This window comes from Nannospalax galili, unplaced genomic scaffold (genome assembly GCF_000622305.1).
Source record: "Nannospalax galili isolate Female #2095 unplaced genomic scaffold, S.galili_v1.0 scaffold45, whole genome shotgun sequence".
In the NCBI taxonomy this organism is placed as follows: Eukaryota; Metazoa; Chordata; class Mammalia; order Rodentia; family Spalacidae; genus Nannospalax; species Nannospalax galili.
In genome coordinates, this window is record NW_008355775.1 from 5,954,246 (window position 1) to 5,966,658 (window position 12,413).

Consider the following 12,413-nt stretch of genomic DNA (forward strand, 5'->3'; position numbering starts at 1 on the left):
CATGCACTGTAATATTGTTGCACGCATACACACACACACACACAAACAATAATGCAAAAAAAATTTTTTTAACTACCTCAAATCACAAAATTCCAGACTTGCAGTGGTGATACATGCCTATAATCTAGCACATGGAAGACCAAGGCAGAAGAATTTCAAGTCTGAAAATAGTCTGAGCCATGTACAAGATCTTGCCTCAGAATAAATTAATCAATTATTTAAAATAATTCCTATCTAGCTTACAAAATTTGAAATTTACCTTAAGATTTTCCTGTTTGGGGGAGCCAAAGAACTCTTATAGGTATTCCCTTATTCTTGCTCATAATAAAATGAATAGTGGTATTAGCACTTCAGATATACATATGACTGGCTTTGGGAAACTTATAACAACAGTTACAATCTTTAATTATGCTTGTGTAAGAAACACCAAAGTCAGTTTACACATCTCTACATAACTCAACAGAAACCTAAATAAACAAACAAACAACTTAGGTAGAAATCTGTCTAGCATTACAAACTTTTCCAAGGGGCCGGCAATATAGCTCAGTGGTAGATTACTTGCCTAGCATGTGTAAGACCCTGTGTGAATATTCTCTGGCACTGGGGGGATTTTTTTTTTTTTATCAAAAACATGAATTCAGTACTCATCTAGCATGTTTCTTCCATAGGGCATATCACAGTCTTCTTATACTTAGGAACATAAGACAAAATACCCCAGTACTAAGCTTGAGGGCCATTCTAAACAGTGAAAAAGAATGAACCAGACTATAAGAGGCATTGGTGTGCAGTATGAATTAAAACAAGACACAATGCTACCCTTTTCAGCCTTAGCTGAAAACATAAGTGATGGACTACCTCCAAATTTTTGTCACACCTTGCACAAGATAGGGATATAAGTACACTCAGCAAGTAAACAATTCTTAAATACAAAATTCATGAATAAGAAAGCTCAATTCTATATATGTATGTAATTTCAGTATTATGACAAAACAAAGCTAAAAAAAAAAAAAAACCCACTTTGTCACAAAGCTATTTTTAGAAAATAAACTTTTTAAACAAATTAAATAATCAACACTTAACCTTTCATGTTTTGTTTCTTTGTTCATTTATTTTAAGGAAGAGATCTACTAGGAGACAAAGCTGGACTTGAACTCATGATCCTCCAGCTAGCCTCCCAACTACCAGGAATACAACTCTTGCTTGTACCATTTATATTTTTACATTTAGATATTATATAAAAAATTATAATCCAATATTCTTAAGAAATTCAGAGCCCAGACTAGGGAGAATATGTAGAAAAAAATCTAAAGTTTGAAATGGAGTAAGTGTATTTTACAGCTTTTCTGTCTATTACTCTGGTATTGCTTATATCTTTCACTAAAGTGAAATATAATTCATTTATTGACACATATTTACAAACACAACCCTGAATATAAATATCAAATCTCATCAATAAGATATGTTTTGGGAAGTGTACTATACTTCCAAAAGGCAAGAGATCATTTTAGCACCCAAATAAAAAATAGGTACACACTTTTAAAATTAGTCCCAAATACTCAAATCAAGCAGAAGAATTAAGTTCAGTTAGGTATAAGAAGGCTGCCCAGACTAACTTTTTTTTTTTTTTTATTTCAGTAAAACCAAATGTTGTGGCACACATCTACAATCGCAACTTTTGGGAGGTAGAGGCAAGAGAGCTGGATGTTCACAGCTATCCTCAGCTACATAACAAGTTAAAAGCTAGCCTGATACAAGAGACTGTCATGAAAAAAATCATTTCTAAGACCAAATGATTTCTAAAACCTTGAAGTAAGCCTCTGTGCTATAATTTTTTTGGGGGAGGGGCTATTTACACTAGAAAGCCAGCCAAAGATAACCTAAAGCAACTAAAAAAAGAAAGGTCAGAAATTACGTACCTGACTTTATCCCTGAACTTCACTATTGGCACTTTTGCACGAATCAGCTGAGGCCTCTCAATGTAGCCAGCTAAAGGGTAGAAGATAATATGAACATCTGCCAATGCTTCAAAAATTCATAATATTCTAGTGCACATTTTTAAACAGTATTTTATTAAGCTAAAAAAACTCTAAAAAACTGTTGTCCTTGAAAAAGTGAAGAAATGAGGACATTATTAAGTCCTTCTAAAATTGAAGTCTATGCTATATAAAAAGGCTTTAAGATTTTTTTTTCAGAAATATCATCTAATATCTAGTGGTATCTATAAAGATATTCATTAGAACATAAGAGTGAAAAAACAGCTGAAAGTAGGAAGATAGCTAAAGTGTGTTATGGAACACAGTAAGAAATGGTAGCATAGACATCCCAGTTACAATGTAAATATGCTTCCAATGTGGTTAGGTAGGAATACATTTGATTAAGAATTATCTCTAAGACCAAAAAACACATACAAACTTTTTATTTCATCAAAGCTATAAAAAATTGAGTAGAAAACAATACATATAATTGCAGAAAATTAGTAACAAAAATATTTTTGAAAAGGCTAGAGAGATGGTTCAGTGGTTAGGAGCACATACTGCTCTGCCAGAAGACCTGAGTTCAGTCCCAGTACCCACAACCAGCAGCTCACAAACTGCCTGTAACTCCAACTCCAAGAGATCCAACACTCTGGCCCCCATGGGCACCTGTACTCATAGGTACAGACCCTGACACAGACACAGACAGACAGACAGACAGACAGACAGACACACACACACACACACACACACACACACACACACACAGAAAAATATTTTAAAGAAATTCAGCAAATATTTCCCAAAGGAGGAGTGTTCTAATTTTTTAACTATAGAGTACCATATTTTCTTTCTTTCCTTTTTTTTTTTTTTTTTTTTTTTTTTTTTTAAAAAAAAAAAAAAAAAAAAAAAAAAAAAGAGGACGATAAATCTTTCACTGTGATATATCAAAATAACTGGCCTTGAACTCAGAGATCCGCCTGCCTCTGCCTCGCAAGTGCTGGGATTAAAGGTGTGCGCCACCATGCCTGGCCCATATTTTCTTTTATAAAAGCTGAACATTTTCTGTCACTTTTTTTTTCTTGAGGGAGCAGGGGATTGTGTGCAAGCATGTGTAAGTACACATCTGTAGAAGCCAGAGGTGGAAATCATGTGTCCTCTATCATTCTCTATCTTATTTTTTGAGACAAGCTGGTATTCACTGATGGATAAGCTAGCCAGAGAGCACTGGGATCCTTCTTTCTGTCTCTGCCCCCTCCCCCCAGACTGTGAGTACTGGGGTTACAGACATGAGCTAGCATGCCAAGGGTTTTTTTCCCCATGGGTGCTAGGGATCTGAACTCAGGTCTTCATGCTTGGATAGCAGGTACTTTACTGACTAATCCATCTCCCTAGACCCCTATTAGGTTTTAATCATCAAGATTATGTAACACCGCAAAATAGAATTTATGTGTAAGAATTCAGTGAGCTCTAACTAAAAATAAGATTAAGAATTTTCAGTATTAACACAGGCTCTGATACCAACTAACTATGCTCTGGAGGCAAATTGCTAAACCCAATGACCACCAGTCTCCTCAACTATTTAAAATAATAAGCAAAAACAAAACAAAACATAGTCTGTATTTGAGTTAGATGATCCATAAAGCCACTTCAACTGTAAATATGATATAGTAAGAGTTATTTGAAATCTATGTAAGGTATGAATTATCCCTTTAATTTACAGATAAAATAACCTATAACCACTCCAATAAATCAACTGATTTTTTTCTCTCCTACTTAATAAATCAAGTTACTCAAGGGCAGTAACTTGCTACTTAACCTTATATTTTTCAGTTCAAAGCCTTTATTTGTTAAATTGACAAAAATCTTTCCAGCACTGCATAGTAAATAAAAATAAAATTTCAATGGTCTTTAACATTCCATGCAAGTTTAAAATAAATTAATATGTGATGGGAAGATTTATACTTTAAAATTTAGAGCCAGCTTATATTTTAAAAACCTTACAATAAAATGGCCTAACTCAACAATTTTGCCTTCTGTTAGAGTAATTCATTTGGGCCTTATGTTCAGGGGTCACATTTTAAAAATAAGTAAAGATACATACATTATTATAAAACAGATGAAATTCTCCCCCTAACAAGAATATCACAAGACTTTATCTGTATCATATTTTTCATTATTCACACTTGCCTGAAAGCTGTTCATTCATGCCTAAGTTTCAAAACATCTATCACCTTTTGAGAAAAAGAAGTAAAGCATATGTATCTTCAAATCTCACAATGCCTTCACAAGGATATTTTTTCAAGTAAAGTCAATAATGATTTGCTGAATCATGAATCATGCTTTTTAGCCAGAAGATAAAAGGAGATAGTTATGGCAGTACATACCTGTAATCCTGGAACTCAGGAGGCTGAGGCAGGAGGATCACAAGTTCAAGACCAGCCTGGACTATATATATTTATATAGCAAGACCCTGTCTTAAAAAGAAACAATAATTTAAAAATAATTTAATTGAAAGAAAATAATACACACTATTATCTATTCTCATCAAAAGAATAAACAATTCTTACCAGAAAATAAAGAGACCAACATTTTAAGTAACAGTTACATCAGAAGGCATGCGAATTGAGGCATGTGAGACTTACAAAGTCTAGTACAGAAGTGCTTATGGACTAAGGTGAGTATATGGCGTGCTTCAGTCTTCTGATTCACCTGAAAAAAAAACTAAAAAGTCAAAGTGCTTTTTCAATATTTTTCTTAGCTTTGTGTTTAATTTTTTAAAAAATAACAACAAAAAAAGATAACATACACTTTTCTTTGGAGCTATTTTTCAAAACATACATTATTATAGAAAAAGCCAACTCTTAGCACTCTCTTTCAAAACCAATTTTCTTTCAAGAAAAAAACAGTCACATCATTTTTCTCCTTGGTATTAATGTCTTTTAAAAAATCCTCTCCAACAAAAATTAACAGAATCTGAACTTTCTCACCATGTTTTATTTTCTTATCAAGAATGTGAAGTGCTTATGCGCAAATTCTGTCTACAGTGTCTCGATTTGAGTATAAGCTATGACAACATGACTCAAGCCTGTGACTCAGTCCAGAGTTAGCGGGGTGTGCCTAAGCACAGACTAATTGTATAGCTTGACTCTGTTATACTCCTAATTTGAGGAGTTGTCGCCCCCTTTCTTAATTAAAAGAATTTCTTTCCTGAAATAAATCTGTTTCTCTTTTATAGTAACTAGAAGGGTAAAAATATACATTACAAACCAACAGGGTTTTTTTTGCATTTTTAAGAATATGAAGCACAGTAAAAAATATTAAAATTGTAATTCATTCAATCAAAAATTCTGGTAGTTCAAAAAAAAGACCTCAGCCACTAAAAGAGGCTACTTTGGGTCATTTTACTGAACACCAATTATCATGGTATTAAGATATACTCAAGAAGTCAACTAATAAGAAATTCAAATAATTCTAAATAACGCAATTAAACTTGACAAAAACTAAGTCAGTATCTTAGAAGAAAATGTATTTCATATAAATCACAGTATTCTTAAATTCCATTGAAACCGTTTTTTGTTTTCCCAAAGCAAAATCTCAAAAGCCCATAGCATTTTCAAGGGGTGGGGGGATAAAGATTTTAAAAGGGATCACTGAGAATTCAAATAGGAAGAAAATGCATCAAGATAATACCACCACCTGCTCTTCTTTGTTGCATCCTGACAAACATTCAACCCAATGACATTTCAAAATAGAGGCAAAGCGCTTTAAAAGACACACAGAGAAGCTAGCTAACTTTAACAACTTGTAATTATTGCTGGAGTTGCTTTTATGAACATGATGCTTGTGCCTTAAACAACAAAAAAAAAGTCCTAAAATTAGGATAAACAGAAAACCCACAGAATTAATTAAAATAAAGCAAGTTCCATTCCTCAATGCCTTTTACATGAAATTCCTGCACTGATATAATATGAGAAACACTTAGAATAATATTTCATCACTTACTGGTTCTTCTTTAATAACTAGGCATAAATCACCATCGCTGCTCCGGGCACCAAATCCATTTAAAGAGGACCCAACCAAAAAGAGTCTGCTTTCTAGAAACAGAAGGAAACTGTAAGATATTCTGAAGTTTTTTAATGGGAATGCAGACATAAGGCATGCAAACAGGGAAACGTACGTGGGAACAGCAGCTGAATCTCTCTCTGCAGCTGTGCTCTACAGAGCTCTTTCTTCTTTAGGTCACTTACTTGCTGCTGACAAGTTTCAAATAACTCAAGTATCTGCTGACTCAACTTGAATCCACCACAAAAAAAAAAAAAAAAAAAAAAAGAGAGAGAAAAGCTATGTTCAGAAATTTAAAATAATTACCACACTGAGCATTGTAAATCAATTCTACTGGCAGTATTTAAAAATAAATACACATTACTGTCTTAACACTTTCTGACTCAAAGCTACTCTTACCCAAGAACAAAGGATGGCCTGAAAAACTATACATAAAATTTACAAAATAAACTACCACTGAGTAGTGACAGAAAAGTATGATATAATTATAGATTAGCAAAATAAAAACTGCTACCACCTCCTGCTTTTATGTGACCCATGAACAAAAATTGCTTTTATATCTTTAAACAGTTAAAAGGTAGACATTATGAATATGCAACAGAAACCATACGTACATGGCATATCCTAAAATATTTACTACCTGGACCCTTCAAGAAGTTGGCCAATGCCTGGAAGTGACACTGATGAATCTCAAACAGACTTTAGGAAGTCCACCAGATTCTAGACTCACACAAACCATCCTCTTCTCCGTTTTTATAACTCTCTCTGAACCCTGACTTCAGATAAGGTTGCATCTACTGATCTCCTTGGTGTAGCAACCTATGTGGTCAACACTCTCCCTCCCAGCCAACTCTTGTCATCGCTACAGGATGACAGAGAGACGGAGATTTCTTTATCAGCAGTGGGCTACACTTATCACAACATACTCCACTTCCATCTGTACTTTTCATCAGGGTACTCTCATAGCTATAAAATGGTCTTTATAACAAACTGGAACTACTCTAGCTCTGACATTTGTTTTTAATATTTTATTTATTTTTTATTTTATGTGTATGCACGTATTGCCTGCATGTATGTAAGTGCACCCGTGTTGTACAATCCCCACAAAGGACAGAAAAGGACATTGGATCCCCTGGAACTGGAGTTAGATAGTTGTTAGTCGCCATGTGGGTACTGAGATTCAGACCCAGGTCTTCTGCAGGCACAGCCAGTGTTCTTAACCACTAAGCCACCTCTCCAGCTCTTCTAGCTCTGAAATTTTAAGTTCCAATATACTACCTTAGCCTCATTTGATTATCCAGCTCTCTTTCTCCTTCCGCCCCACCCCCGTATCTCCTCTAGACCTGGTCAAGAGTCCTTTGAAATCTCCCTTTTTGTTTCTAACTCATCAGCATCTAAATGGTACTGATTTCCTTCTCTGGGCAGCCAATATCTCAAAATGCATCCCCTGAAACATTCTCTTTTATCATGACTCAGCTGCTTAACCTCTTATGCTCTAATGCCTGCACTGCAGAAATCCTAACATAGGCTAATGCATCACTCAGCCCTTACCCCCATTGGTTAGATACTGCTCCCATTCCTCACTATACCAGTTGAAATTTTTACTATCTTCTTTAAGTCCCCTAAACTTACTTTCTCTTACAGATAAACTCACATTAAATTTTTCTAAGAAAAGTCAAGTGTAGTGTGCACATCTGTAATTCCAGCACTCAAGAGGGTAGAGGTAGGAGGATCAGGAGTTCAAGGCCATCTTTGGCTTCATAGCAAGTTCCAGGACAGCCTGGGCTACATGAGACACTGTCTCAAGGGGAAAAAAAATTAAAAAGAAAATTAAGGATACCAGATGTACATTCCTCAGCTTGCTAACAAAGATTACAAATTTAACAGTTCTAAAGGATATCTCACCTCTTTCCCTTTCCTGTTTACACTGCCCTCTTGCTATATCCAACTCTATTCCTTCTACCAAAGCCTTTTCTACTAGAAGGCTTTTATATCGAGCCTTCTGATCACCTGAGAAACACAAATATGTTCATTAGTTTTTCCAATCTGTTTTTTGCATTTTCAGTCTCTTAATTTCTAATCCCCCCAGACAGTACATGACCAAAAACCTACCTGTCACTCAATGTTATTTTTAAATTATATTTAGAGTATTTATTTTAAGAAGGATGATGCATTGTTGACAACATGGCCATTAAAGAGACCTAATTCTTTTCCTAAAAATATTCTTTTGGGGGGGGGGGCGTCTTTTCTGAGACAGGGTCTCCCAGTAGCCCCAGCTGGCCTAGAACTCACTATGTAGACCAGGCTGGCCTTGAACTCACAGAGATCCGTCTGCCTCAGCCTCCCGAGTGCTGGGATTAAAGGCGTGTGCCACCACGCCCAGCCTATTACTTTTATTTTATGCATGAGTGTGTTGCACCACGCCCAGCCTATTACTTTTATTTTATGCATATGAGTGTGTTACACCACGCCCAGCCTATTACTTTTATTTTATGCATATGAGTGTGTTGCGCCTGCATGTGCATTAAGTGTACCCACGTCAATGCAATGTCTGCAGGGGTCAGAAAAGGATGTCGGATCCCCTACAACTAGAATTACAGACAGATGTTAGCTGCCATGTGGGTGTTAGGAATTGAACCTGGGTCCTCTGCAAGAGCAGTCAGTGCTCTTAACTGGAGCCATCTTCTCCAGCCCCAAGAGACCGAATTCTTTAGTATCTGTAGCTGCCTGCCCCAACCCCCAAAAGACAGAGCAACTAAGAGAAAAAAATAAACATACCAAACCAAACCTAAACAAAATGATGGCAACAAATACAACATAATTAACTGACAAAGTATCCTTCATGATCCCCAAATATGAGAAGTTGAGGCCAAGCACCAATAACAGAACATGGTATCAGGAACAGTAAGAAAAAAGAGAATAGCCCAAGGACCGGACTCCCAGAATCAAGTGGCCTATAGCTATTACCCTCTACTTTTCACCCTCCAAACTCAAGGGGTCCTTCTTGATGTGAAACCGCACAAAATTCTGAGATGGAGCTTCACAAGCTATAATTTGTAAGTAATGCAAGGAGGTCATTGGCAGTTCACGGATCTTAAAAGTAAATGAAACACCCTTCTAAGACAAAGTAACACACCAAGGAGAAACCGCTAGAAGGAAAAATCTAAACTAGGAAGTCCACCAGCTTCTAGACTCACACAAACCACCCTCTTCTCCATTTTTGTAACTCTCTGAACCCTGACTTCAGATAAGGTTTCATCCTGTGGTGATGACAAGAGTTGGCTGGAAGGGAGAGTGTTGACCACATAGGTTGCTACACCAAGGAGATCAGGCAGAGTCACTAGAGGCAAAGGTTTAGAATCATTCTGTGATTCCCAGCACCCACATGGCAGCAAACAACCATCCTTAACTCCAGTTCCAGGGGTATCCAATGACCTCTTCTGACCTCCTCAGGCATTGCATGTCAAGGGTACACTTACACATATGCAGATAATACACTCAAATACATAAAATAAGGTTTTTAAATATTAAAAAAATAAAACGTTTAAATAACAGTTGAAGGATTAAATTTTATTCTTCTAGAAGAGAAGCTGGCAAACTAGGATGTACAGGCTGAATATAGTTCCCAGTCTATGCGCTATGTAGGAGCAACAAGTTATCATCACAAATTTTAAGTGAGGGAAAAGAAGAGACAGTAACTCATATATACCTAAAATAGTTACTATCTGATCCTTTAAAGCTGTCAACTCCTAATCCAAAAAATTGAGGCAGTTCCACATAATCCTACACATCATAATAGGTACTCAAAAATCTTTAAATAATAAAATGAGGAAATTACAACAATGTCCAAATGAAATTTATTGTATTTATGGAGCTCTATTACCTGAGTGTCTATAGAAACATTTACAGGTGAACTATGTGTCTTTGAGACACCCACTTGTCTACACTGGAGATGCTAGCAATTTAGGATTCTAAGGTTAGAGGATTACAAATTTGAGGGCTACCTGACTTACAGAGCAAAACCTTTTCTTAAACAAAAAAAAAAGCAATATTCTGTTATGGTTTGAATCTAAAATGTTTCTACAGGCTTCTGTTTTGAACATTAGTTGCCAGCTGTGATGCTATTCTGAATGCTGTGGGCCAGACCAGCAAAGTGGGTTGCTAGGGATAAGCCTCCGAAGGCTGGAGTTTCTCCTTTGCCGCCTCATCTGCCCTAACGCTCCCATGAACTGTGACTCTGAAACCAAGGGGCAAAATAAGCCTTCCCTCCTTTCAGCTGTTTCTGCCAGGCATTTTCTCATAGCAGCAAGATAAGTAACTAATACATATTCACATGTGAAAAACATTATAAGAATATACACAGTATGAATATGCCATATTTTTGCTACTTCCCACTTTTTACATGCACAAAAACACCCACAAGTCCTCTACCACAAAGACTACTATAAAGAGATCTAAAGTAATTGGAATTTTCTGTTGGTGGTTTTTTGTTCTTAAGTTTTTGGTTAATTGGCTTTTTGAAGCAGGGTCTTGCTATTATACAATCAGTTCAAGTTGACTTCAAATTCTCTACACAGCTCAGGCCAGGATCAAACTCAAGAGCAATTCTCCTATCTCAATCTCCCAAGTGCTAGAATTAGAGGCATGTGCCACCATATCCACATCTAACAGTTTTCTAAGTGAAAGAGGGCAATGGGGAGGGAGGGGTGAATATGATCAAAATACATTATATGCATACATGAAAACTGTCAAAAAATAATGTCTTTTTTCCTATTATTTAGTCATTTACATAGAGATTTTCATTATCTAATAATGCTACTTTACCCTAGATCAGACAAAGCACTTGGGAAAAGGAGGCAGTAGGACAGTGTGATGGTTTGAATGAAAATGTCCCCCATTGGCTCCAAGTATTTGGACTTTTTGTCCCCAGATGGTGGCTCTGTTTTGGGAGGTTTTAGAAGGTGTGGCTATTCTGGAGGAAGCATGTCGCTGGGGTGGGCTTATAGTCTTAAGCCTTGCCAGATCTCCAGTTGCCCTCTTGCTTCCTGTGCCTGTGTGATGATGTGAGAGCTTAGCTTCTGCTGCTCCTGCTCCAGCCACCTCCAGCCACTATGCCTCCCTGCCATGAAAGACTGTAATTACCCTGGAACCATAAGCTCAAATAAACTCTTCCTTCTATAGATTGCTTTTGTCAGTGTTTCTATCACAGCATTAGAAAAGTGACTAATACAGACGGGAAGCTCAAGGTCATCCTCAGCTATAAAGAATTTCAGACCATCAGGTGATACATTAGATTGTCTGAAAAAACAACAAAAACAAATAAAACGGGGGGGGGGGAGCACCTAAATAGTTCAAGAAATTCTGACTAACTCCCTCACAATCTTTTTTCCACTAAGATCAATACCAAGAAAATTCAGTATGACTTCATCTCAATTCAAAATTCATAATCAATTAAATCAATTCATATACTATCTTTAACCAGAATTTTCAACAAACAATTATAATAGGTGGAATTCAGTTTCTATAACTCTTGATTCCCTATGTGTGTACAGGAAACAATATATTCACCTAAAAGCTACAGATAATAATAGTCAAAAAAGAAAATCAGATTCCCAATTTAAAGAGTTCTGTTTATTAAAATACTAAATTGAAAAACAGACAAAAGGTAGCAGCTCAGAGCTCAGCAGACCACCAGAGAGTGCCAGATTCTGGCCTCCATCTGGCCTCCAACTGATTCTTTGAAAAGATAAACAAGACTGACAGACCACTAGCCCAGTTAACCAAAAGAAAGAAAGAGCACTTCCAAATCAACAAAATCAGAGATGAAAGGGGAAACATCATAACAGACACCAGAAAGATCTAGAACATTATAAGGGAAAGTTTAAAAACCTATATGCTACTAAATTTGAAAATCTAAAAGAGAGACCACCAGAGAGTGCCGGGTTCTGGCCTCCCTCTGGCCTCCAACTACCAGAGGGCCTGAGAAGCCAGGGGACAGCCTGACAGCCCCCGGATCCTGCCTCCACATGGTGGTCCTTTTAATAAATAACTACCATCATCAGGACTTCAGCTGAGCCTGATCACTAACCATCATCACAATTGCTGATTGCTAAACATTGTTACAGTTGGGCTTGTTGACGGTTGTGCTCATTCATTAAAGAAGTGCCAAGCAGAGTCATTCAACCCTCACAAGCAGGGTCATTCAACCCTCACTGGATTATCCAGCCATTCTTCCCAGCCAACTGTATGTAATTTGACCCTAATCACACATGGCCTCCTGGATTTGGGAAGGGCTAAAGTATACAATCTAGGGAAGGCTAGGAAGAGAAGGCATGACCCATGCTGCGTTAAGGCTTTTCGGTGTATATGGCCTCA

The 12,413-nt window shown here is 36.7% G+C and overlaps 1 protein-coding gene across 4 annotated transcripts in view; it reads right to left on the reverse strand.

The window, feature by feature from the left end:
• Tent2 (terminal nucleotidyltransferase 2) overlaps positions 1-12,413 on the reverse strand; it is a 59,206-nt gene that overhangs the window by 26,577 nt on the left and 20,216 nt on the right. For 3 of the 4 annotated variants that reach the window (XR_003847074.1, XM_008853328.3, XM_017803247.2), the window contains exons 5-8: positions 6,154-6,268; positions 5,979-6,070; positions 4,619-4,697; positions 1,917-1,986 (exon numbers count right to left, since the gene is read on the reverse strand). Coding sequence is in view for 3 of the 4 variants with exons in the window: in XM_008853328.3 (XP_008851550.1) it covers positions 1,917-1,986; positions 4,619-4,697; positions 5,979-6,070; positions 6,154-6,268 (356 nt within the window). In the remaining variant the exon portion in view is untranslated. The remainder of the gene's footprint in view (positions 1-1,916; positions 1,987-4,618; positions 4,698-5,978; positions 6,071-6,153; positions 6,269-12,413) is intronic. The other variant, XM_008853329.3, reaches the window with a different exon arrangement.